At 37.4% G+C, this 25,546-nt stretch overlaps 6 protein-coding genes across 13 annotated transcripts; 3 read left to right on the forward strand and 3 right to left on the reverse strand.

The window, feature by feature from the left end:
• The first annotated feature begins 1,673 nt into the window (after positions 1-1,673).
• On the forward strand, positions 1,674-7,261 carry LOC111787889 (metal transporter Nramp1). Of its 2 annotated transcripts, XM_087121443.1 has the most exons (15): positions 1,714-1,827; positions 1,993-2,055; positions 2,160-2,326; positions 2,523-2,601; positions 2,707-2,747; positions 3,444-3,522; positions 3,624-3,728; positions 4,234-4,343; positions 4,541-4,722; positions 4,816-4,885; positions 5,088-5,261; positions 5,352-5,456; positions 5,676-5,807; positions 5,985-6,080; positions 6,464-7,261. In XM_087121443.1, the coding sequence occupies exons 3-15, from the start codon at positions 2,207-2,209 to the stop codon at positions 6,806-6,808; spliced, it is 1,638 nt and encodes a 545-aa protein (XP_086977569.1). In that variant the 5' UTR covers positions 1,714-1,827; positions 1,993-2,055; positions 2,160-2,206; the 3' UTR covers positions 6,809-7,261. The 2 variants fall into 2 exon arrangements, with proteins under 2 accessions (XP_023523752.1, XP_086977569.1); XM_023667984.2 differs by lacking the exon at positions 1,993-2,055 and having other exon boundaries at positions 1,674-1,827.
• A 506-nt stretch (positions 7,262-7,767) lies between these two features.
• LOC111787891 (cinnamoyl-CoA reductase 1) lies at positions 7,768-9,512 on the reverse strand. The gene is made up of 4 exons (XM_023667986.2): positions 9,117-9,512; positions 8,850-9,032; positions 8,179-8,531; positions 7,768-8,071 (listed from the first exon to the last, which is right to left on the reverse strand). The coding sequence occupies exons 1-4, from the start codon at positions 9,402-9,404 to the stop codon at positions 7,906-7,908; spliced, it is 990 nt and encodes a 329-aa protein (XP_023523754.1). The 5' UTR covers positions 9,405-9,512; the 3' UTR covers positions 7,768-7,905.
• Positions 9,513-10,751: 1,239 nt separating this feature from the next.
• LOC111787892 (cinnamoyl-CoA reductase 1) lies at positions 10,752-13,406 on the reverse strand. Of its 2 annotated transcripts, none has more exons than XM_023667987.2 (5): positions 13,075-13,406; positions 12,849-13,003; positions 12,574-12,756; positions 11,166-11,518; positions 10,752-11,053 (listed from the first exon to the last, which is right to left on the reverse strand). In XM_023667987.2, exons 1-5 carry the CDS (start codon positions 13,214-13,216, stop codon positions 10,879-10,881), a joined length of 1,008 nt encoding a protein of 335 aa, XP_023523755.1. In that variant the 5' UTR covers positions 13,217-13,406; the 3' UTR covers positions 10,752-10,878. The 2 variants fall into 2 exon arrangements, with proteins under 2 accessions (XP_023523755.1, XP_086977570.1); XM_087121444.1 differs by having other exon boundaries at positions 10,946-11,081.
• Positions 13,407-14,827: 1,421 nt separating this feature from the next.
• LOC111788572 (uncharacterized) lies at positions 14,828-19,239 on the forward strand. Its single transcript, XM_023668944.2, has 10 exons — positions 14,828-15,483; positions 15,644-15,715; positions 16,668-16,709; positions 16,801-16,903; positions 17,193-17,257; positions 17,370-17,414; positions 17,497-17,604; positions 18,307-18,394; positions 18,483-18,529; positions 18,869-19,239. Exons 1-10 carry the CDS (start codon positions 14,866-14,868, stop codon positions 18,956-18,958), a joined length of 1,278 nt encoding a protein of 425 aa, XP_023524712.2. The 5' UTR covers positions 14,828-14,865; the 3' UTR covers positions 18,959-19,239.
• A 1,262-nt stretch (positions 19,240-20,501) lies between these two features.
• LOC111788574 (uncharacterized) lies at positions 20,502-25,069 on the reverse strand. Of its 4 annotated transcripts, XM_087121448.1 has the most exons (6): positions 24,575-25,069; positions 23,875-23,987; positions 23,629-23,769; positions 22,008-22,573; positions 21,473-21,715; positions 20,502-20,847 (listed from the first exon to the last, which is right to left on the reverse strand). In XM_087121448.1, exon 1 carries the CDS (start codon positions 25,025-25,027, stop codon positions 24,680-24,682), a length of 348 nt encoding a protein of 115 aa, XP_086977574.1. In that variant the 5' UTR covers positions 25,028-25,069; the 3' UTR covers positions 20,502-20,847; positions 21,473-21,715; positions 22,008-22,573; positions 23,629-23,769; positions 23,875-23,987; positions 24,575-24,679. The 4 variants fall into 4 exon arrangements, with proteins under 4 accessions (XP_086977574.1, XP_086977576.1, XP_086977575.1 ...); XM_087121450.1 differs by lacking the exon at positions 23,875-23,987 and having other exon boundaries at positions 22,008-22,570; XM_087121449.1 differs by lacking the exon at positions 23,875-23,987 and having other exon boundaries at positions 20,502-20,838.
• Positions 21,518-23,907, forward strand: NIP6;1 (NOD26-like intrinsic protein 6;1). Of its 3 annotated transcripts, none has more exons than XM_087121447.1 (5): positions 21,518-21,736; positions 22,022-22,258; positions 22,351-22,545; positions 23,106-23,167; positions 23,544-23,907. In XM_087121447.1, the coding sequence occupies exons 1-5, from the start codon at positions 21,518-21,520 to the stop codon at positions 23,743-23,745; spliced, it is 915 nt and encodes a 304-aa protein (XP_086977573.1). In that variant the 3' UTR covers positions 23,746-23,907. The 3 variants fall into 3 exon arrangements, with proteins under 3 accessions (XP_086977573.1, XP_086977571.1, XP_023524713.2); XM_087121445.1 differs by having other exon boundaries at positions 21,518-21,709; positions 22,034-22,258; positions 23,097-23,167; XM_023668945.2 differs by having other exon boundaries at positions 21,518-21,709; positions 22,034-22,258.
• Positions 25,070-25,546: the final 477 nt, after the last annotated feature.

The following is a 25,546-nucleotide window of genomic DNA, read 5'->3' on the forward strand; positions in this document are numbered from 1 at the left end:
GGAGAATATTGGCTAAAGTTTTGTATTGATGACTACAAATATATACCGATAGAATATAGAAAATACATTTTCAAAACTATATATTTATGGTTCAGTTTACTATATATAATTTTACCAGATATAACCGTCTACCATATATATATATATATATATATAATTATCTAACATATAGAGTTTTTTTTACCGTACATAATTATTTACTATTTATGATCATTTTCATTTAACATATATACAGCGGATTAAACTATAAATAAGCTCCTAACCTCATTGGAATATTTCATTACAAAATTAATGTAGCATTAATGTAAGGGTTGATTTTTTTATTTTAAATAAATTGTAGAAAAAAAAAAAAAACCTCTATTAAATAGTCAACCATTAATTTAAGAATATATTAAATTTTCTCATTTAAAGAGGACCTCCTTGTGTGGATGGACCTAACTAGGTGAGGGTATGAAATTAAATGCGTATTAAAATTTAATAATTTAGAGGTAAAGTTTTTTCATATTAATTTCAGCCATTGACATCTTATCATTACAAAATAATTAATTATAATACTTCTTATCAGCAGAAATTGTTATAAACTAAGTGCAGATTTTTTTTTTTTTTTTTTGATTACTTGATTGAAACTATAATCATTTTGAAAACATATAATTAAATTTCAAGTTGCGGGCTCTAAAATGAGTTATAAGAGGCAACATACTGTGTTTTAAAACCATCTTAAGTTGGGGATTGCACTATTTTCCTCCACAGAAATTCCGTGAGACCTGAGTTTCTCAGCTCGTAGAGGACAATGATAAAAATCTAAACTTTAGATAGGTTAGCCTATATTTGACAAATTCAGGCGCCGAATTGAATTGCTATCTTCGTACATTGTCGAATAGATGGAAAGACCATTTTTTATTGTCAACACCTTGGACATTAAAGGACATGTTGAAAAGACATCGAGCTCATCAATTAGAATGGAAAGTTTCAACCATTTCTAAACAAAAGTTGAGTGTCGTAGCATTTCGATTGTAACAATAAAAAATCATCGCTAGTAGATATTGTTCGTTTTAGCTCGTTATGTATCGTCATCAGCCTCACGGTTTTAAAACGTGTCTACTAGGGAGAAGTTTCCACACCCTTATAACGAATTTTTCATTCCCCTCTCCAATCAATGTGAAATCTCACAATCCACCTTTTGGTGACCAACGTCCTCGTTGGCACATGACTCTAATACCATTTGTAACAAGTCAAGCAAATATTATCCGTTTTGACCCGTTACATATTTCCATCAGCCAGACGCATTTTAAAATCGTGAGGTTGACGACGATACGTAACGAGTCAAAACAAACAGTATCTACTAGCAATGAGTTTGGGGTGGTACACCGATGCCTGATTATTACTTTTCAATCATTCTCATTAGAGCTCGAGATTTTCAATGATAAAAAAAAAAAAAAAAAACGCAAACAGCAATCACGCATTAATCTTATTTTTAATCTAATTCAAATCTCTATCGAATCGCATAATTTTACCCCTTTTGTTTTTTTTTGGGAATGAAATGACATGAAAAATGTTCCTAGGACTATAATTAACCAACAACAACTAATGATCATTGATTAGCCCAAATTACACCTTAGAGATGCCTTAAATTATACATATTATTTGTAATTATTTGCATAAATGATGCTGAACAGAAAAAGGGAGGAGAGAGAGAAAGGAAGGCATGGAGGGTATTTAAAGGAGAGAGAAGTCTGGAAGAGTAAACGAAGCGGGAGCTCTGACCGCCAGCCTATCGAACCCACCCGACATCTTCACCGCCCCTCTCATATTCTCTGGATTTTTAAGGTTCGTTCTTCGAAATCCATTTCTCCAATTTCATTTTCTTTCCGGATTACTTGCCTCAATTCCCTGTTTCGATTCTTCCAAAACTATTTCAGAAAATTTAGCGACTCTAAATGCGTTCATTCCCAATTCTTCGATTAGATTATCTAAATCCGATTTCCTTTCGAGCTTTTGACCTATTCTGCTATGGAATATTGGAACAGGGGATCAGTTTTTAGTTCTGAATTTTGTGTAATTCTTCCTTATCTCAGTCCATGCTTACTTTATTTCGTTTAATTTCTGGTTTTACTTGATTTCTGTGTCCGTTTGTTTACTCTGAGCTTTCGTTCCTTCAGATTTAATATCTTTTCAAATAGAGGGGGAAAGGAAGAGGAACGATCAAATGGCTGCTGGAGGGCCTAATTCTGGGCAGCCACAGTTCTTTTCTAGGGCTGGAGATGAGAGTTTTTCGCACGCGCCATTGATCGAGAACACAGAAACTGATCAGATTGTTGTTCCTGATGTGAGCTTTAATTTTTGTTGTTTTGATGCGTAATACTTAAGAATTTACAAATTATTGGTGAACTAGTCATTTAGTTGTACTTTGAATGAGACGGTGTTTAAGCCTAAGCAACTTGTACGCTATGAAATATTGGCTTTGAACAAAAGTGCTGAAGGAGCTTTTTCAATTGAGAGCTACTGTTGCGTCTTATGTGCAGAAAAAAAGCTGGAAGAACCTTTTTGCATACATGGGCCCGGGATTTCTTGTTTCTATTGCTTATATTGATCCTGGGAATTGTAAGATCTGTAGTTTTTCGATTTGGGCACCACTTTCGGATTTGTTGTTTGTCTCTTTTATTCCATTATGAATCGGATTCTGAAGATCTCTATGGTTTTTCTCAGTTGAAACTGATCTACAATCTGGAGCACAGTACAAGTATGAGGTTCGTAAATGGTATTTTGTGGTTAAAGATCACATTTTGATATCATTTTGCATTTTTTTAACCCGCATCGTTCTATATAGATGGATCAATTATTGAGTAATAAACTGAATATGTTGCTATGAATTGCTGAGATGAACCATTCACCATAGACTTCTTCATTTACATCATTCTATTCAACTATTGAAACTGTCATAGTATAGGATAACCTACTCGAGACAAATTTGAGAACAAGAAAATTTCGAAAAGTTTTCTTTTGGCACAGGACATTCAACCACCACGGTTGATCTAGTGATTAATAAGAGCCATGTAAATAATAAAGGGTTTAAAGGAAAGGGTTCAAGTCATAGTGGCTACCTAGCAAAGATTATTATCCTTTGAGTTTCCATAACAACCAATGTAGTAGGTGTGAGATCCCACGTCAGTTGGAGAGGGAACAAAGCATTTCTTGTAAGGATGTAGAAACCTCTCCCTAGCAGACACGTTTTAAAACCGTGAGGCTTACGGCAATACGTAACGGGCCAAAGCAGATAATATTTGCTAGCGGTGGGCTTGGGCGGTTACAGTAGGGTTAGACGGTTGTCTTGTGAGAATAGTCGAGGTGCGCATAAGACCAAAGTCCTGTCTTGCCATCCGAATTGTGTGTGCTTGTTACGTTCCTATTGGACTTGACAACTAACACTGCTTCTCCTTACACAGTTGCTTTGGATCATATTACTGGCTTCTTGCGCCGCCCTCGTCATACAATCTTTAGCAGCGAATCTAGGAGTTGTCACAGGCAATAACTCTGCGTAACTTTTTCCTCTTCTCTAAGTTTGTGATATTTTTATAGTTTCAAGACTTTTTATGCATCTTTCTTGTTGTTTTTGGTAAGTGTAGGAAAACATTTAGCAGAGCACTGTAAAGCTGAGTACCCCAAGGTGCAAAATTTCATCCTATGGATCCTTGCTGAAATTGCAATTGTTGCATGTGATATTCCCGAAGGTACAGTAATGTAATCCTAAATCTAATAGTTGAGTGAAGAATATGATAGAACCAAATATTGAAATATGAAAGTTAACAGAACTACAAGATAAAGATAACCCAAGTAATTCGTACTTGGACCGTCTCTCTCGAGTACTCTCACTGAAGCCTAAGCCAACTAAATCAATTCCTTCCTTCATCCTTTTTAACCCACTAGTTATAACAAATTAGATTCACAAACTCTTCAGCTAATTTTGATCGTACCTTACTACCCCAATAACACAACTAATTCTATCCTAATAGCAGTCTCATCAGAATACCCTGGGGGTCATAGGACGCGTATTTTATCTTTTGAATTTTGTGTACTCATGCTGGATGGTTTATTATTATTTTTCTCTGTGGAAGATTAGCGTTTAGAGTTGCTATTAAGGGTGCTATCTTCTGTATCTGGTTCATGACATTCATTGGTATAGAATCCTCGTTTGTTGTCGAAGTTATTCTCAAACCTCCTCCTTTCTGTTTCCAGTTATAGGAACCGCTTTTGCATTGAATATGCTCTTCAGCATTCCTATTTGGTGCGGGGTTCTTCTGACAGGGCTTAGTACACTACTCCTCCTTGCGCTGCAGCAATATGGGGTAGTTCGAGATTTACTTTTTTTCTGGATTTTACTTATCTTTCAGCAGTAAAGATCATAAACATTGCTTCGATACTTACATTCAGCTATAATTCTCCCGTTTGTGCTAGGATAGCCAAGGAGATAGCATAATTTTAGATAACTAGACTTTAGCTACCTTAAACGCTCTCCTTGACTGCATTTCTATTCACTTTGCAGATTAGAAAGCTCGAATTCTTGATTGCATTTCTTGTATTGACAATTGCAATTTGCTTCTTTCTGGAGTTGGGCTACGCACAGCCCGATGTCGGAGAAATTTTTTATGGGTTATTTGTCCCTCAATTAAAAGGAAGTGGTGCTACTGGTCTTGCAATTTCACTACTTGGTGCTATGGTTATGCCGTATGTCTCTTATCTGCTTAAACTACATTCTTAGCCTTCAATTTTTCCCCTTAATACTTCTCAATATTCTTAGTATAACTTCTTGTTCTGCAGACACAATCTCTTTCTTCACTCTGCACTGGTGCTCTCTAGGAAAATACCCCGATCCATTCCTGGCATCAAGGTGATGGTTTCGTCTTCATTAGTCTAATCTGCACGTTTCTCTAAGCTTAAAAATTTTCGAATGAGTTTAAAATCTTGAAGTATTCACTTGATATGTATCACATAACTCCATAAAAGCACGCTTCAATGCTTTCGTTGCTGCTTTATTATTTTAATTATAACTCGACATTCTACTGTACTAACAGTCGAAATTTTCTTCACAGGAAGCTTGCAGATTTTATATGATAGAGAGTGGCTTTGCTCTTTTGGTGGCTTTCTTCATTAACGTGGCCGTCATTTCAGTTAGTGGCGCGGTTTGCAATTCCCCAGATCTAAATAAGGAGGACCAAATGAGCTGCAGTGACTTGGACTTGAATGAAGCTTCATTTTTATTGAGAGTATGTTTGATCTACCAACTTTTGCCTTTTCCTTGTTGTTTACCTCATGGGATTTGGTTCCTCATAAGAAGTTTTCTTTACTTTTTTCAGAATGTATTGGGTAAATGGAGTTCCAAACTTTTTGCCATTGCTTTGTTAGCATCTGGTCAGAGTTCTACCATAACAGGAACCTATGCAGGACAGTATGTCATGCAGGTACTCTGCTGGTCCTCTTTCCATGTTAAAGCTCTGCTTCTTTACAGTTTGAATTCTTGCTCTCGTCGGAGTTCGTAAAATTTTGTGAATGTTCATGATCATTAATAGGACCCTACTTGTGGGTACTCCATAATGCTTGATTTCAAGCAACTCTTTGATACTTGTGTTTCTTTGACTTTCCTTTGACGTATTCCTGTTTATATCACCTTTTATTTGAAGGGGTTTCTCGATTTGAAACTGATGCCATGGATCCGAAACTTTTTAACGCGAAGCTTAGCGATTGTTCCTAGTTTGATTGTTGCAATCATTGGTGGGCCTTCTGGGGCTGGAAAGTTGATCATTATCTCATCGGTAAGATATATACTTCCTGTCCTTGAATACACTTCTTCTTTCATATGCTTACGGTTTAATGCACTTCCTCCACCATCTAAGTTTCTTGCCATAGTTCAATTGTTGTGTGCTGATCAGTTACTGCTTAAAATTGAAGGCCAATGCATTTTGACTCCCTGTAATCTTCTCTTTCGGCAGATGATTTTGTCGTTCGAACTCCCTTTTGCTCTCATTCCCCTTTTGAAGTTTACGAGCAGCAAGACGAAGATGGGTCCACATGTCAACTCCCTCGCGGTAATTTCGACTAATCCAAGGAGCTTCTCTATAACACTCGTTTTTTTTTTCCCTTTTGTTAGATGATCCCAACGAAGCTCGAGCTAAACATCATTCAATTCTATATAACAAAAAATGTTGGATTTAAATGGTACTTCCTATCATTCACTAAAATCATGATTTTTTTTTTGCTAAAAGTAATTCTTGACTTGAATGGTGCTCATTCGAGTTGATTTTGAAGCCTTTTAAGAATAGTTTGTAATAGGTTCAAGTCTTACTCGAGATTTAATGCCCTACGAACTACTTTGACAACCAACTGTAGTAAGATCAAGTAGTTGTCCCATGAAATTGGTCACTGTTGACAACACCAAGCTAATCTTATGCTATATATTTTCAAAATGCAGATTACGATACTGACATGGATCATCGGTTTCCTCATCATGGCTATAAATATATACTACCTCATAACCCGTTTCGTCCACGTGCTTATTCACAGTGATCTCCAACTCGCAGCAGTCATCTTCATAGGGTTACTAGGATTTTCAGGCATGGCATTATATTTAGCTGGAATTGCTTATCTGGTTTTGAGAAAGACCAAGGAGATCACTCATCTCTTGGCACTAACAACAGAAGAAAGTGAGCGATTGAGCATCGAGCCGAGCAAGACATCAGCATATAACCTCCCGAGCGAAGAAACAGTAAGCATGCAATTGCCTCAGAGAATTAGAACAACCAATGATGTAAACTGACAAATTATAGATAAAAAAAACTTCAGCCACAGAAGGAAGGAAGGCAGATCCTTTGGATGCATGCTGGTTTCATTTGTTTTGGACATAGAACAGACAGGTGAAACTCAAGCACAGCAACTGGAAAGGTGAAAAGTTAAATCAGCTTAACCCAACTCTACCTTCAATACTGCCTTGCTAGCCAAGGTAACTGCTTGAGCTTTCTAGGGCTCCTTTAGCACAGCAGTAAATTACATACCTTTTTGCCCCCTCTTTTTTCTCTCCTCCTAGAGATGACCTTTTATTACTATTGTATTTGGGTTAACATTTTAACTTTCAACTTTTAACCCAACATTAGTAGCTGATAATGAATGGTTGTTGTTTATTAGATATGTGCAAATTCGTGATTGTATAATTGATTCAACCTGGATTTTGGAATTCAAATTTGGCACTTGATGACCCGAACATTTTCTTACATTTCTTGCTATATGATTACGTTACTTACTTGACTTGAATTGCTTCTACTAGGGTCGACATGCTTACCGGCTTCTTCCTTGGTTTGTCCACCAACCACATCCTACTATGAGAAGAGGTTATGCTCTAATATCATCTATAATGTCTCATGTTTAAGATTCATACTAAGATTTGGAATCCATATTTAGCACCTAATAGTTCCGACATTTTCCTGCATATGACTACGTTACCTATTTCACTTGAGCTAGTTCTAAGAATGAAAAACGTTCTAATATCATCAATAACGCTCCATGTCTAGGATTCATACTAGGCTTTGGAATCTATATTTAGCACCTAACAGACATTCCCCTGTGATATGACTATCTTACCTATTTCACTTGAACTAGTTCTAAGAATGAAAAATTATTCCTATGAACCAACAAATATTCTTCGACGAAAATGTTCTTATAATTACTCTAAGAAGCGATACAAACTTAACTTTTATGATTAGAATTAATAAAACACATCTACTCGATTAAATGGTTAAAAGCTTGAATCTTTACTAATAAACGGAATGTAATTAAAATTTTAAATTACAAATCAATTTTCCCCCAATTTCCCAATATGAAAAGAATTACAATTTTTGAATATAAGCGTCATGAAAAATATCAATGTTGAAATTGGGAAGGAAGAGGAAGATGACCCTTTTCTTGTAAGCTCTTCACAGTTTCATATATGCATTGTTTGATAGGTGTAAACTCCATTCCCAATGACTTCAGCTTCTCCACAGTGTATTTGTAAGGTTTCTTCTTGGGATTCACCTCATCAGAACACCTACAAAACAAACCCAATTATTCCCAATTATTCCCAATTATTCCCTTTTCGGTTAAATTACAATTTTAGTCATCGAACGTTCGGGTCCGAGATTTGAGCCAACTTACTTGGTCGGAATGGGATATTCAGGGAAGAACTTGGTAAGAATCTCAACCAATTCACCACGGTGAAGCATGCTTTCCACACAAATGTATCTGCCTGAAGCTGAAGGAGTTTCATAGACCAAAACATGAGCTTTTGCAACATCCTTAACATCCACGTAACCTTGTACAGCATTTACATATGTCTTTGCAGATCCTGTCAGATACTTCATTATATGAACAACACTTGCATTCACACCAGCTTGCAGCAAAGGCCCCAAAACCAGCATTGGATTCACCACTACCAAATCCACTCCTTGTTCTTTTGCCACTTCCCATGCTGTCTGTTCAGCTATTGTCTTTGCATAGCAATACCAATTCTGTACATAATAATGTCCATGGTTAGGTTATATGGATGTTTTTTCTTTTAACTTCATCCAGGTTCGTTAAAATATCATCACTAACCCAACAGAGTCAATCCCAATAATTATATGAGCCCATTGTATATTCATTTTATGAAAATGGTTTAGATGCACCGTACCAATATTTTCATCTCAAAAAATACAAAGTACCAGAGTCTCTGCATAGCACACAGACTACAGAGTCTGTGTAGAGTGCAGTTTGTAATCTCTTCTTGATTAGTGTTAATAAAAAGTGCGAGTGTTTCCCACAACACACAGGGTTATTATGTTAATTACCTTGGTGTTCTTGCAAAACTCGAGATCACTCCAACAAGACTCATCCACCACTGTATCTGGGCTCCGGTTAGGGTTCATGTAGACGGTACCGATCGATGACGTGAACACTACCCGTCGAACTTTTGCTTCGGCAGCAGCAGCCATGACATTCTTTGTCCCAATTATGGCTTGTTCCACCTTTTCCTGAAAAATTAGAGTTTGAGTGGGTAATTTGATAGTAAGCTAAAGAGTTGGATAGGACAGAAGAGAAGAGGATGAAGTTGTTACGGGATCATCGGTGACCGGAGAGGCGGTGTGGAAGACGCCATCGCAGCCAATAATGGCAGCTTTAAGGCTATCAAAATCAAGAAGATCAGCACTGAACAAAGACAGCCTCTCTTTAGCTCCTTCCAGCTCTTTCAAATGAGCATTCTTTTGATCATCAGCGTTTCTGACAGTTCCTCTAACGGTGTAGCCCTTTTGGAGAAGGAGCTTCACAAGCCAAGAAGCAATGAAGCCTCCGGCGCCGGTGACACACACCGTGTGGCCTGAAACTGCAGAGGTGCTGATCGGCATGGCGGATAATTTGGGTGTTTGAAATGAAAGAGAGTTTCAAAAAATGATGCACAAAAAGGAGCAGCGGTTTGAGTGCTTTTTATAGTAACAAATGGGAACAAAACTCGCCTACCACCATTTGTACATTTCTAAAGGGTTTATTAAATATTGGGTTTTGTTAAAGTTTGAATCTTTGGGTCAAAACTGAAGGTTTTTCTTCAAACTCATCGTGCTCCACCGAAGCTGCCTTACCTTCTCTCTCTCTAAAAGCTTCATTGAATGTAGTCTTTCTCTCTCTACTTCCACTAATTTCTCATCATTTTGACTTATTCGCCCCTCGTCAAAATGTTCGTGAGTTAGATTGAATTGAGTTGAGTTTAACATTTTTTAGCCTCAATCAACTTAATCGAACCATAAAATTTTCAGATTGGATTGACTCACATTCTGGTTTATTGTCATCTTTAAGAATAAAGTTTACACATCCTTATAAGTCAATCCAGATTCACTAAGAGATCTTGTCCACTTAGGACAAAATCTTTGTATCTTTATAAGAAATGTTTTGTTCTCCTCTCTACTTTCTACTAGAGACTAACGTGTGGCACACTGTCTAGTGTCTGACTCTAATACTATTTGTAACCGTCAAAGTTGACCGCTGATAATATTGTATTTTTTGGGATTTCACAATAATATAATATAATATTGTAAAATAATAATTAATAACCTAATACAACCTATAATAGAATTAAATTTAAAATGAGGGTTATGTGTAATGAGTTTGAGTTAGGCGGGTAGAAAGGCGGGAATTTCAACGGTCAGCAGTCTTTGTTTGACCAACACCACACCCCTAAGTGGCCGTACTAGACGACAAACTGGACCTAATTCCATTTAATTTCGCCGAAATTTCCATTAAAGTATTATGAGTCAATTTTGCTGCCTATATCCTACATTTTCTTATATTTATTTATTATATATATATATATAATCTTCCTCCCTTACCTTTATCGGAAAAATAAAAAAAGTTTGAAAATGTTGAGTATCGAGTATAGTGACCCTTTGTTAGGGTTAGATATGCACACACGATCAATAACCTCGAATATGTACCTGAGAAATCTAAAACGGTTAGAATTCTTGATGAGTTTTAATCCAATTCATAGGAACTGACGCCCAGTGAGTAGAGTTGGACTATTCCAACTTACGACCCCTTGTGACAAAATACCGAAAAGCATCAAACTTTTGAAGTACATGTGAGACAGTTTTTGTAGATTTTAGATAGGAATTGACACCTATTAGTCAAACCGAGCCACTCCAATACATGACTATCATGATAAAAATAAATAGGTAATTACTAAAAAAAAAAAAAGAGTTCACTAATAGATAACTTCTGTATCAACTCATGATGATGATGATAACATGGCGTGAGAGGTTTTTTTACGAAAGATTAGGTGAACAACGACGACGAGCGTCTCGTGTAGCCCTATGGTGCCAACGTCGACTATCAAAATGACATAGATTGACGAGGTTGAGTTGGAAGATGACCCTTCTCTTGAAGACTCTTCACAGTTTCATATATGCATTGCTTCACAGGTATGAACTCGGCCATGCCCAAGTCCTTAACCTTTTTTACACTAAATTTGTAAGCTTTCTTCTTAGGGTTCTTCTCATCACAGCACCTACCATACCATATCAACACACAAATGCCTAATTATAATTTCGAATCTTTCGATATTTTTCGGTTTAAAATTAACACTTTTGATCCTTAGAGAAGGAGAGATTTAAACTCACTTGGTAGGAACGGGATACTCGGGAAACAAATTAGCCAAAATTTCAACCAATTCTGCGCGATGAAGCATAGTTTCGGCACAAATGTATCTACCGGAGGCTGAGGGAGTCTCGTAAACCAAAACGTGAGCCTTTGCAACATCCTTAACATGAACATAACCTTGAACTGCATTCACATAGGTCTTGACTGACCCTGTCAAATACTTCATTATATGAACTACACTTGCATTTATTGTTTGTTGTAGTAATGGTCCAAGCACCAACATTGGATTCACCACCACTAGATCAACCCCTTTTTCTTCTGCCATTGCCCATGCTGTTTGTTCTGCTATTGTCTTTGCATAGCAATACCAGTTCTGTCCAATATGCAATCAACATAGATTAGAGGGTAAGGCACAACGCCAACAAGGAGATATTGTCTGCTTTGTTCTATTATATATCGTTGTCGGTCTCACAATTTTAAAACACGTATGTTATAGAGAGGGTCTACCCCTACTCCGACTAGTGCTTCGTGTCACGGTCATGCTCGTCCAAGACGTGTTGTCCATGACCGCATGCCCATGACAAGCCCAACCCTTTATGTCTTTTCATATTCTAGTGTTTTACTTTTGTATTTTTAGGGAGTATGACGTTTCAGAAATATCATATCTAGACATGAAATGACTAATGTAGTATAGGGGGATACGACTAGTTGTCAACTTCTCCCTACCCAAGGTTATATACTGTAAGCCGTTGTTATTTCTCTCTTGCTTGCTTATATAACGTCTTTTTCGAAAATCTCTCTTTCGAAAATCTCTCTCTGCCCTCGCTTTCTAAAACCTTCTCTTAAAACCGAGGCCAGAGGCTCGAGCAGACGTCGCTTGGCCGTAGGCGACGCAAGAACGAATTAACTTAGCTCACTTGTCGTTGGAAAATGAGTGCCGCATAATCGCAAGTCCGCTGCCATTAAAAGTGCGATTGTGACATATCGCACCGTTCGATAACTGACTCTGATACCATTTGTAACAGCCCAAACCCACCGCTAACATGTATTATCCTCCTTGGACTTTCCCTTTTTAAAATGTCTACTGCATAGATGTTTTCACATCCTTGTAAAGAATGTTATAAGGGTGCCAGTGAGAACACTAGGCCTCAAGAGGGGTAAATTGTGAGATCCCGCGTCGATTGAAGAGGAGAACGAACCATTTTTTATAAGGGTGTGGAAATCTCTCCTTTCTCTTCTCGAAAGTGAAAGCCCAGAGAAGACAAATTCAAATTTTATCACCTATTCTATTATTTTATTGTTTTACTCCTATTTTTAATTAAACTCCATAAATTTATAAATAAAAAATTAAAATAAAAGAGGGGGAAAAGACAAAACAAAAATATATTTTGGGAAAGAGGCAAAAGTTAAAAATGCTATGTTGCTTACCTTAGTGTTTTTGCAAAAGTCAAGGTCACTCCAACAAGACTCATCAACCACTATGTCCGGGCTCCGATTAGGGTTCATGTGCACGGTCCCAATCGACGATGTGAAAACAACCCGTCGGACGTTGGCCTCAGCCGCCGCCATTATGACGTTCTTCGTTCCAATTATTGCTTCATCCACTTTTTCCTATCGATACACATCGTCGTAAATGTTAAACTACTACTAAATTCAAAGATAGTCACGTTGTGATAGTCTCATTGAATAATTTCTTCACTTACAAGGTCATCGGTTACAGGTGATGCAGTGTGGAAAACACCATCACAGCCGAGAATGGCGGCTTTAAGGCTCTCAAAATGAAGAAGATCAGCAGCATACAACGTTAGCCTTTCCTTAGCTCCATCAAGCTCTTTCAAATGAGCATTCTTCGAATCACCTTAAAAAAAGATCACAAAAATGAGATTAAAAAAAAAAAAAAAAAAAAAAAACATAGACCAAGACACCAACCTGGGTTTCTGACAGTGCCTCTAACGTTGTAACCCTTTTGGAGAAGGAGCTTCACGAGCCACGAGGCAATGAAGCCACCAGCACCGGTGACACAAACTGTTTGGCCGGAAGCTACGGCGGCGGTTGCGGCGGCAAGTGGCATTTTGAATGGGTGAGAATGGAATAAATGAGAGCGTTAGGAGTAAGCAATTTGGTTTTGGTTTTATAAGGCAAAAAAGGAAAGGGCTTTACAAGAACTCCCACAATTCATGCACCTACTACCACCTAATTATTTTACCATTTCATATTATAACATCGACAAATAGTATTAGAGTAGAACCGTTCAGGGTCTAATTAAGGTAGATCTCGAGTAAACGAAACTCAAAATACATAAACTAGAAGCGACGCAGATACCATAAAAGGTTTTTTTTTTTTTTTTTTTTTTTTTGTATGTGTGAAAGGAATCAAGCTTGTCGTTCAATAGAGAATGGCGACATACGACACTTAGAATTTCAATGAGGTAGGTGTCGTCAAGCTCAAGACTCCAACTTCAACTCTTTCTTCACCAAACTCATATTAAATTATTAGAAGAAAACGTCATATTGACTTTTTTTCCCCCTTAAAAATATAGCTTAGACGTTTTTCTCTTCGACATGTCGTGAAATTTCGAGACATTGTAAAGGACAGTAATCTTGTGGGTGTGGAGGGTTGGGTAAATTAATGATAAATTTGAATAATAATTCATCTACTTTTGAGAAAAATATACCAAAATTTGACAAAGAATTTGACTTTTGACTTAAATGAAGAAAAAATTAGGGTAGAAATAAAGAATTTGAATGATGAATTCATTATAGTTAGCCACCTCAAGCTATTCTTTTCATTACCCACAACAACATTATAGCTAAGAAGCTCTCAAAGTCAAACAACAAGTTAACCACCACTTTACTTGTGCAACTAAGATAGAACATTCCTTCCATTTCCCGAGGTTGGTTAGATATGGATCAAGATTTGAAATTCGGGTTGGATACCGGATAGCCTCAACATTTTACTGTAACATGACTATGTTACTTGATCATCGCTTGTAAGAGTGAAGACTACCCCCACAGATGAATCATGGAGTTCCTATGATTGAGTTACCGAAAGGGTGCTAGGTGGTGACTTTCAATTCTTTCAAGTCTTCTTAATTATTCTATCCTCACGACTTGAAACCTCTCCCTAGTAGACTCATTTTAAAACATCTCCTTAGCAGACAACGTTTTAAAATATTGAGGAGAAGCCCAGAAGAAAAAGTCCAAAGAGGACAGTATTTGTTAACGATGAGCTTGAGCTGTTACAAATGGTATTAGAGACAGTTACTGGGTGGTGTGCTCACTCGCTGGGTCTCTAAGGGGATGAATTGTAAGATCCTGCATTGGTTGGACAATATCTGTTAGTGGGGCTTGCATTGGAAACCTCTCCCTCGCAGATTCATTTTAAAACCTTAAGGGTAAGCTCAAAAAGACAATATCTGTTAGCGATAGACTTGGACTGTTACATATAATCTCAGTTCATTCATGTATCTCTCCTTTACTCGGTTGTTACATAGCTCATATATTCTGCACGATAAATGAGAAGGACCAACAAAACAAAGAGAAACATATGGGTTGTCCATTTAATTTTTATACAATATACATTTTTTGAATTCCACACCCGACCCGACCCGACCCGACCCGACCAGGTTTTTTAAACCGAGAGATTTGGCAGCGACCTCCTACTTAAACCTCTAAAACCTCTGTCCTCTGCTCTTCTTTTTTCTCGAGCTTCAATCCATCAATGGCAGTGCTGAAGCTCATCCTCACTCACTCTCGCGGCCATTGCCTGCCAAAACCCCCTTCTCTTTCACCTCCACAATTTCTTCAATTTCACCGATACCTCTCCTCTTCTCAATCCGAATCCAGCCCGGATCCTGATTCTCCCCCCAATGAATCCTCTCCAAAAACTTCCACCTCTCGTTCCGCTCCTATTCAGCCCGTCTCCTACGCCATTAAGCCCAAGCCCCAATCCGCTCAGGACCTCGATTCCCCAGAATCGACCCAGTCTCCGCCTCCCCGACGGCCGCCTCCAAGCCCGGAGGGTCGGAGGTCGTGGACTCGCGAGGATATTCGCTATATGAAGGATACTCCATCTATAGCTCCGGTGTCTTATCCGTCGCGAGTTGCTCCGCTTCCAGAAGACAGGGTTTCGGCCGCGGGCGAAGGAGAAGAGAGTGTGGAGAGTGCGCAAATGGAGGAGGAGAGGAAGAGAGTTGAGGCCGAGAAGCAGTGGAGGAGGAGGGTTTTTAGGGTTTCGGAAGAAGATAAAGTTACTGCTCCATTTCCAATGCTAATCAAGGTTGAGAAAAAGGAGCAGAAGGTGGTTCTTGATTTGATGGACGCAATCCGGCAAGTGAAGGTCAGTGTTTAAGCTTATGATTTTAATTTTTCACCAGGAATTTCTCTACCGAGGGCGTTTCTAGAGAATCGAAAGCTGTTTTCCGACAGTGATGAATAGTATGAACATTGAAGTGGTAGATTATAACTTATGAAATGGCTCATTGTTTAATTAAGTTCAGGCTAGTACCAAGCGAAATTTTGATGAGACTGTTGAAGCACATGCAAGATTGGGGGTCGATGCCAGGAAAATGGTAATGTGCCTATTATCTCTGTACTTCATGGATTGTTATCTCTCAGTAGGAATAGAGTTTGAATGATTCAGTTACTAGCTTAGGAACAATGGAGTTTTAGGGGACAAAAGAAACCTCACAATTTTCTTACTCACTGGGTGATTGGAATGTGGCAAGTGTTGTTTGTTTTGATTGAAGCTGGCGTTGCAGCTGCACTAGTGTGTGCAATAGAGTTATCGAAGTAGCTTTACACGGCATATATACGAATGATTTGGTTGTCTGATTCATTGTTTGGACGATCGGTTGTTTATTCTGGCGCCTTTTTGTTCAATAATAGCCATGTCAATGAGTAGCTTAGAGAGAATGACTGAGAATGAGTTCAAGCTAAGATGACCGCCTGCTTAGAATTTAATATTATACAATTAGATGTAGTATAGCCTGATAGTTATTGTATAGCCCAAGCCCACTGTTAGTAGATATTGTCCGCTTTGGCCCGTTATGTATCGTCATTAGCCTCACGGTTTTAAAACGCATATGCTAGGGAGATGTTTCCACACCCTTATAAAGAATGTTTTGTTCCCCTCTCCAACCGATGTGGGATCTCACAATCCATCCTCCCTTTGGGGCCTAGCATCCTCGCTGGCACACTGGCCGGTGTCTGGCTCTGATACCATTTGTAACAACAAAAACTCACTGCTAGCAGATAGTCCTCTTTGACCTGTTACGTATCACTGTCAACCTCATGATTTTAAAACGCGTCTACTATGGAGAGGGTCTAGCCCTACTCTGACCAATGCCTCACAACATTCGGTGACTGGCTCTAATACCATTTGTAACGGCCCAAACCCAAACCCATTGTTAACAAATATTGTGGGTGGCTGGTTCTTTCTGTGATATTCTATGTAGATTTGACAATATTTTTTTCCACTGCAATATTGTTTGCATTCATATCTTTCTTTTTTATGAAATGCAGCAAGTTCTGGGTAACATGACTCTGCCCCATTCCATTGGGAAGGTAGCATCTGAACTTTGTTTGAATGAGCATGTCACATTGGAACTCAATATTATAGTTACTATGTTGAGAAAAAAAATACATTACTTTTCAGACTGTCAGAGTAGCCTTCTTTGCTGAAGGGGCTGACGCTGAGGAAGCAAGGGCTGCAGGAGCCGATATTGTCGGCGGCCTTGAACTTATAGGAGAAATTGCAAGTAAGAATTGACCCTGTTGGTTTTCCTTTTTGTTATTAGGGAAAATTTCATTTTCGTTCTTGTACTTATACTCGACTCAACGAGTCTATTTTATCCTTAAAATTTCAATTTCACCAAATTTAACGAAACTAATCCCTTTTAAGGCCTCTCTATATTCTCTAGGATTGTCATTGAAAAAAATGATCAAAAGCTTTACAAAATCTAGTTAGTCCTGTTAGTTTGATGATCAAACTTGAATATGTAGCTAATCAATGTTTGGGACTTCATTTCTCTAACTCTGTGTATGCAGCCAGTCGGAAAATCAATGTTGATAAGTGTTTCTCAACCCCTGAAATGATGAGGCGCATTGGAAAGGTGTATAGAATTTAAAATTTTTGTGGTTTGTTCTGCTGTTCTATGCTGATGGCTGCTTACAGAATATTATATAAAAAAGCTTACTCAAAGTTTGATCTTAATTACTGTTCAGATTTCAAAGATTTTGAGACAGCGTGGATTGCTACCAGATCCTAAAGTGAGCCCATAATCCTCTGTTTCTATGGTGCTTGGTTGCTTAGAAATTGAAATGAACTCAGATTTGCTGATATATTGTATAGTTAGGTACTGTGACCAGTGATATCAAAAGGGCTTTAAAGAAAGCAAGAGAAGGTCACATGCACTTTAAAATGGATTCCACGTCTATTGTTCATGTGGGGCTTGGGAAGGTAAAAATCAATTTAGTTGAACGTATATTGCTTGTTTTTACGAGGAATCAACATGGTGAATGTGAGATCCCACATCGGTTGGAGAGGAGAACGAAATATTCTTTATAAGAGTGTGAAAACTTCTCTCTAGCAGATGCATTTTAAAAACGTTGAGGGGAGGCCCAAAAGGGAAAGCCTAATGAGGACAATATTTGCTAGTGGTAGGGTTGGACTGTTACAAATGGTATCAGAGTTAGACACCGGACGGTGTGCCAGCAAGGACGCTGGGCCCCAAAGGGAGGTCGATTGTGAGATCCCACATCGATTGGAGAGGAGAACGGAGCATTCTTTATAAGGATGTGGAAACCTCTCCCTAGCAGACGCGTTTTAAAAACTTTGAGGGAAAGCTCAAAGGATAATATCTGCTAGCGGTGGGTTTGGACTATTACAAATGGTATCAGAACTAGACACTAAGCAGCGTTGTGCTAGCGAGGACGCTGGGCCCTGAAGGGGGGTGGATTGTAAGATCTCACATCGATTGGAGAGAACGAAGCATTCTTTATAAGAGTGTAGAAACCTCTCCCTAGCATATACGTCTTAAAAACCTTAAAAGGAAGTCCGAAAGGGAAAGTCTAAACAGGCCAATATCTGATAGTTGTGTGCTTGAGCTGTTGGAAGCTGAATAAAACTTTCTAGGAACATACCCTAAACTATTTCTTGCAGGTGAGTCATTCAGAAGAGTCCTTACGAGAAAATATCGGTGCATTTGTGAATGCTCTTTTGCTTGCGAAGCCTGTAGGCTTGAAAAAAGGCAAGTTCTCTCTTATTTGGATGAATATCCAATAATCAATGCAAGTTTATTTGTGACTGAACTTAAAATATGCTGTTATTACTTGCAGCCTCAAAATATGCTGGATATGTAAATTCCTTCCACATATGTAGCACGGTAATTCTTATAAACCTTGTTCCATTCATTGCAGTGTCCACATTTCATATGGGGCATAGTGATAAAACCATTGAGTTCAGCTAAAATGATTGTGTCAAAATCCCTCAGGAATCTACTAGGATATTATACAATACTCAAAGTTACTCAATCATTAGTTTCTAATTTCAAACTTGATGAACATGGATCTTGAAAGTTTTTGTCGACAAACATTGTGATAATAGACGAGCTTAGAGCTTAGCTTCTCTGCAACTTTAAGATATTCTATGCTTCATGCTGCTAAGGCAACTGCTAAATGTCTAATAAATAGTGAAGCAATTCATTATTCTTTTTGATGTGCAGATGGGTCCTGGATTTCCAGTTACGATACAATCGTTGTCCAAAGTTGCAGATCAATACAACAAGAAGTACTTAAGCGGCATGGTTCGATAATAAAGGTCGTTTCGTCGCCATTTTTTCAACTTTGACCTCCCCCCAACTATAATTTTATTGTCACAAAGCATGAAGTAGTAATTCCTTAACAAGCCTTCGAGCCTCTTTTGCAACTTTGACCTCCCTTCCCCCAACTATAATTTTCTTGTCACAAAGCATGAAGTAGTTCCTTAACAAGCCTTCGAGCCCCTTTTGCGCCGTATTCCTTGTATGAATATCAATGTCATTCTTTTTGTTTTTTTTCAACAATATATGGAGGTGAGGTGAAGGGAATTGAAACCTCCAACTGTCTTTTTTTCTTAATGGTATTGTGTTATTTCTTCAAATTAAATATCTCAATTAAGGATTCGAGCTAGCTAATAATTATTCAAATTTTTAGCATAAGTTCGAGAAGTGAATAATGATGACGAAAGAAGATTGAAAGATGTGAAATTCTTTGTCACCCAATTGGGAGAAACTTTGAAGATTAAGGCATTTTTAGGTCACACATGGACCCAAATATATACCACCTATTCATATTCTATCTTACTTCAACTTTTTTAGGGTTCTTCCCCACTTCTCTTGATTTGATTTTGATTAATAATTCTCTTTAATTTTGGAATAATCTTAATTGAATGTTAGAATTCAAACACTTGAAGAATTTGAAGGCTTAATTTTATCTATAAAATATTGATGCTTTTGTATTGAACACACTCACCATGCTTTAAACAAGCATCTTTCTTAGGCAAAAAGTAAGTCATTTTAGCCTCACAATATATATGCTACCAACGCACATGTCGGGAGGAAAAATATACGTGGAAGCAATAAGTTAGAATATCTATTTCCAATTAAGTTAAATAAGTAAGTCATAAATAATAATAAAAGAGATACAAAAAAAGAGAACGATGTTGAAGGCTATACCTAGTTCGCTCCAAACTCGAATTAGGTCGGACCCTCAATAGTCTAACAAAAGCTATTGTTCATTGGAAATAAACAAAGTACACAATCCCTTCAATACAAGAAATAAACCCTCGAGGTCATACCCTAAAAACTCAATATACTCATTGTACATTTATTAAAGAAGAAAGGCTAACATCGCACTCTGTCCAAAAAAACCTTGTTGCTAGGCAATATATATATATGAATTATGTTATTTTGACCTAACTCGTAAATAAGTCGGACCCTTATAACTTTTTGTGCTTGTAAGCTTTAGATTGTTTTTCAAAACGTTGTTGCGTTGAAGCACTACTTTCAGCATCTTGACACTGTAACTTTTTGTATTGATTCTCTATATTTCTATGGTATTATGATGCTCTCTTTATTGTTACGAGGTCGTCCTCGTACCAAAAATATTATAATTAACATGAAAAAGAAGACTAATAAATTTAAGTTAAGAAACAATGGATCGAAACCAACCTACCTTAGTTAGATCAATATTTATGAAACAAACAAATATGGCATAAATATAAATAGTTTTTTTTGTAAATTAAGAGATTCTCTGCATCACCTTCCATAGTTTATTAATCTTATACTTGTTTTAATTAATAGGAGATTAAAATACTAATTAGCTAAAGAGCTTCAAGGATACTTCATCATATACCACCATTCATGTGTTCGAAACAATATTTTATGAATCAAATAGTTCGTATTGTGTACATACCTTATGGTCTTCATTAGAATTACCATCCCTGACCTAAACGACCGATTTTCTTTGTTTATTCGGTCGCCCGAGCCCGAGGAAACTTCCCGTAGCTGCCCTAGCTAGTTGCTAGCTGATTGCTAGTAGCCTTAATTTGCTCCCATTGACAAGGAGGGGTGAATGAATGGATGAGGGAGACATCTCATTTGTTATACCTCAGAGGCACATGTAATGTTTTCTTACCCTTCTGAGGCGCACACGTCTTGATTTTCTAAGACAAAAAGGCACATGTTAGCTCAAATAATATTGGTTTATGTCTACTTTCTATATAGCCTTGAATATCAACATGTAATAAAATCATACATTCAACGTGCACAAGTGTTTGCCACGTTACAGTTTGTCTTTTCTAATAATTTCGAACATTTAAATAAAAAAAAAACCAAATCTAATCATGAAAATTCATAGACTCAAGAACAAAAATCATCATCCAAAGGATTGTTTAGAACTATAGCATTCCATCGAATCGTTATACCTGATTTCAGATCAGATCATAGGAAATAATATCCAAGTGATATAGAAGATCCATATTATTGAAGGCAACAATGTAATAATGGCATTTGAGAGATGTACAATGATTATTAAATATCAAATCTGTGATATCAGCTCAATTATAACTTAACTAATCCAAAAAAACTTTGAAGATGCAAATAAAAAAATCAAAACTATGATCAGAGAGGACCAATTTATTAACAGCCAGTGACTTATGTTCTCTCTCTTTTTGTCTTGGGATTCTCTTAAGTCAACCAATTTTCTTCTATAAATAATCAATCATTCAGCTTAGTTCACTCTCCAAAGACAAAGGGACAAACCCCAAAACCAAATTGAAAAAAGTTTACCTTTCTTTGTTCCCACTCTTTCTTCTTCTATCAAGCTTTCAAGTTATGGACACAGAGGAAGTTCCTTCGCCTGTGACGCCGGGGACGCCCGGAGCCCCACTGTTTGGAGGACACAAGGGGAATCACCATGGAAGTGAGAATGGTAAAAGGTCTCTTCTCAAGAGCTGCATCTCCTTCAATGTTGATGATTGGGGCACCGAAGAAGGAAGCTTATCTAAAGTCTCACTTGCAAGGAAGGTAACCCTACAAGGAAAGGTCATTTCGGTAGCTAAAGTTCAAAACTTTACACCGACCCACATCTCTTTTCAATGTCACTTTATATTTTAACCCTCTAATTTTTCATTTCAACTTCAATGGTGTAAAGAAGGAAGAAGAAGAAAATTGTCTTCCCCTTACTGTCTTATATTGAAAAGGATTCCTAAAACAAAGTGATGTTCAAGAAGAGTTCCTTCAAATATTTTTCTAAATTTTTAAAATTGAGATTTTTTTGGGCGGAAGGATATCGATCTCAAACACTTTAGTTAAAGATATGTACCTTAACCAGTTAAGCTATATCAACAGGTTGGAGCGGAGTTCATTGGCACTCTGATGCTCATCTTTGCTGGAACTGCCACTGCTATCGTGAACCAAAAGATACAAGGAACTGAAACGCTCATTGGCCTAGCAGCCTCCACAGGCATGGCAGTGATGGTTGTCATCTTATCGACCGGCCACATCTCCGGAGCCCATCTGAACCCAGGCATCACCATTGCTTTTGCTGCACTAAAGCACTTTCCATGGAAGCAGGTAGCCGCCATGAGATCTCCATGGCATTCAATCTTTTAACTTCAAAAAAGTTGCTTAAAATCTTTTGAGCTTTTCTGATATGCCTTTTGCAGGTGCCGGTGTATATTGGAGCTCAAATAGTAGCTTCTCTATGTGCGTCATTTGCATTGAAATGGATATTTGATCCCTTTATGGGTGGAGGAGTGACTGTTCCTTCATGTGGGTATTCTCAAGCTTTTGCTCTTGAGTTTATCATTAGCTTCAACCTCATGTTTGTCATTACCGCCGTTGCCACCGATACTCGGGCTGTAAGTACCTCTTCTTTTCTCTTTCCTTCTTCAATAAAAACACAAAAAAAATAAGCTTTATTTTTATCCATACAACGTGCAAGTAATAATGCTCAATGTACTAAAACTAAGTTAAAATCTATGTATTCAAAACCTTAAAACAAAAAATGAAGTAACACCCAGCTAACCTAGGAACAATTAAACTAGACAAGATATTAATAAATTATTTCAAGATTCTAATTTTCAAATCATTTGGCAAGTTAAAACATAGAAAAATTTCTTTTTTATTATTATTTTTAAAATCTTTTGAGTTCAACAACTATGGAGTAGAGAATTGAATTATCGACCTTTTAAGATGATAATTGATGTCTTTTGATTCACTGAGGAGCTATACATGGATTTACCAAACTATTTCTTCCTTGACACTACTAAAAAAGTCTTTAACATATCTAAGGATCCACTAAATTATTTCAAATCCTAAGCTCTTAATATTCTGAGTAGTCCTTAAATTTTTTTAAAGGTTATCTATTACAAGCATGAATAAATAAAGTTTTGGGATTGAATATGAAAAGAAAATGCAGGTGGGAGAGTTGGCGGGAATCGCGGTGGGAGCAACAGTCATGCTCAATGTCCTCATCGCCGGGTATGTTCAAACAATCCCATTAAATTATTGGACAAGGGCAATCATACTCTTGAGCTAACACTTTGTATTTCGCTAAATGTGTTGAGTTGACTGTATTAGAGCTCATGATTTATTTTATTATTTTTTTTTTTCTAGTGTGTGGATTTTGAGTGTGTAAAACGCTATAATTGGTTAACCAAGTTCATTCATGTTCTTCAAAGAAAAAAATGTGGATCCTCCTGTATGATGCAATTAGAACTAGTTAAGTAGATGTCAATTAAGTGGCTCCAGTTTTGAAGAGGAAACAGTTTGTAATTTAGAGCATCTTATGAACAATTTCACCACCTTCACCAAACAAGGAACAAACTAAAAGCTTTTCATTTTGATCATGCTATAGGGAAACGACTGGAGCTTCAATGAATCCAGTGAGAACACTGGGGCCAGCCATTGCTGCAAACAATTTTAGAGCCATATGGATTTACCTCACAGCTCCCATACTAGGGACATTATGTGGAGCTGGAATCTACACTGCAATTAAGTTACCTGACCAAGATGGCGATGCACGCTTGCCTTCCACTGCAAGAAGCTTTCGAAGATGACGACAGCTCCCTTGCCCGATCTACCTGTATAACCCGAAAAACGTGATGATCATTAGATTGTTGAGTGAACATACAGATCATAAAAGAACAATAAGATGGAAAACCAAATGAATTCTTGGTAGTAAATACATGACAGAACAGCATCGACAGACTGGGTTCAGATATCGGTCTTGTGTATGATGATACAAAGGATTTCCAGTTTTCAACAATGAAAAAGAAACTCCCAAGAATTATCTTGTAATCTGAAATGAAGCAATAGAAGTTGACTTGTAAAATCAATTGGGGCAACATCCAGAAAACCACATAATCTGTGTTCTTTTCTATACAATAAGTTCTTGGTAAGCTTATATACACTTTTACTAATCTCATGAAATAACTACTTGACTCTACAGCATTTTAATTATCGAAAAAACGAGTGTGGATTTCAGTCAGGAGGATGGGATATCATGTTTACACTACTCAAAATGGGAAGGAAAAAATGAGCTAAACCATGAAGATCCTTTGATTCTATACTGCAATCAACCAGCTCAGAAAATCTAATCAAACACATCGCTAACTCAGTAATTAAACACATCGCTGATCATGAAATGCAGTACTTTAAGCATAAAACTATACCTTTTTTTTTCTAATTTACAATTCTCACCTTCGAATATACGTAGCACAGTAAATGAAGTTTAATATTTCTTCACAACACAAAAAAGAAGTAACCTCAACCAATCATGCCATGGAATCTCAGTTAGTGTATAATTTATAACCCAATTTCAAACATTGATCCGAAATGAGAAAAATTAAACCACATTCTCAAACAGAACACAGAAGTTCAATTCACCTCCAACGTATCCCTCCATTTCTCAAAATCGCCACAAAGGACTAAGTCCTAAATCGAAGTAAAACCGTTCACTTTCGTACAGAAGTACTCGAAAAACCAAGCCTCTTAGACCATTAAAATGTCTCGATTAGGGCTAGCTTCTTTGCCGCCACCCCTGCGGATCGAGAATCTGAGAGCGTGAAGAAAAAAAGAAGCGATCAAAACGCCGACGAGATCAGCAACAGCATCCCTGGTAGACGCTCCGGCTGACTTGAAGAAGCCGAGTTCGTCGGCGACCTCTTTGGCGGCTCCGGCGAAAAGAGAAAGAACGGATCCAATCATAATTGAATGGCGGCGGATGAATGGATACCGTGTCAGTGTGGCCAATGCAGCGAAGAAGACGGTGAGAGTGAAGCAGAGAAGGAAATGGTAGAGCTTGTCGGGAGCAAACCATGGATCTTCGTCGTCGTCCATTCGCGCTCTGGTTTCCCTCTCTTTTTGGTTCGATGCTTCGCTTTAATTTGCTATTTCATTTATATTTTGTTCAAATTTTCAAAATTAATATTTTTACTTTTTTTTATTTATTTATTAAATCATATATTTTTTTTAATAAATACGAAATTTTCAACCTTGTTAAGGATGATGAGTGTCTTATCCATTGAACTATACCGAAATTGATATGAACATTAATTGCAAACAAACTAATTCACAATTCTATTTTGTTCTATAATGAATCATATCTATCAATCCCGAAAACATATAGAAAGTAATCCAAACATACATATATATAGATAATTGTAGTTATAGGCATATGAGAAAATATGGATCCAAGGATTTGTTAAGAGATGAGTAGCCACATAGCCACATTGTGCTCACTCCAGTGAATAATTCTAGCACCCGATATGACTAAATATAGATAATTGAAATTATAGACATACGTGTTTGAACATATACTATACTATTATGCATAGTCGTTCTTTAATGTAACTGTAC

The sequence above is a fragment of the Cucurbita pepo genome, chromosome 2, assembly GCF_057944985.1.
Source record: "Cucurbita pepo subsp. pepo isolate OVF chromosome 2, ASM5794498v1, whole genome shotgun sequence".
Lineage (NCBI taxonomy): Eukaryota > Viridiplantae > Streptophyta > Magnoliopsida > Cucurbitales > Cucurbitaceae > Cucurbita > Cucurbita pepo.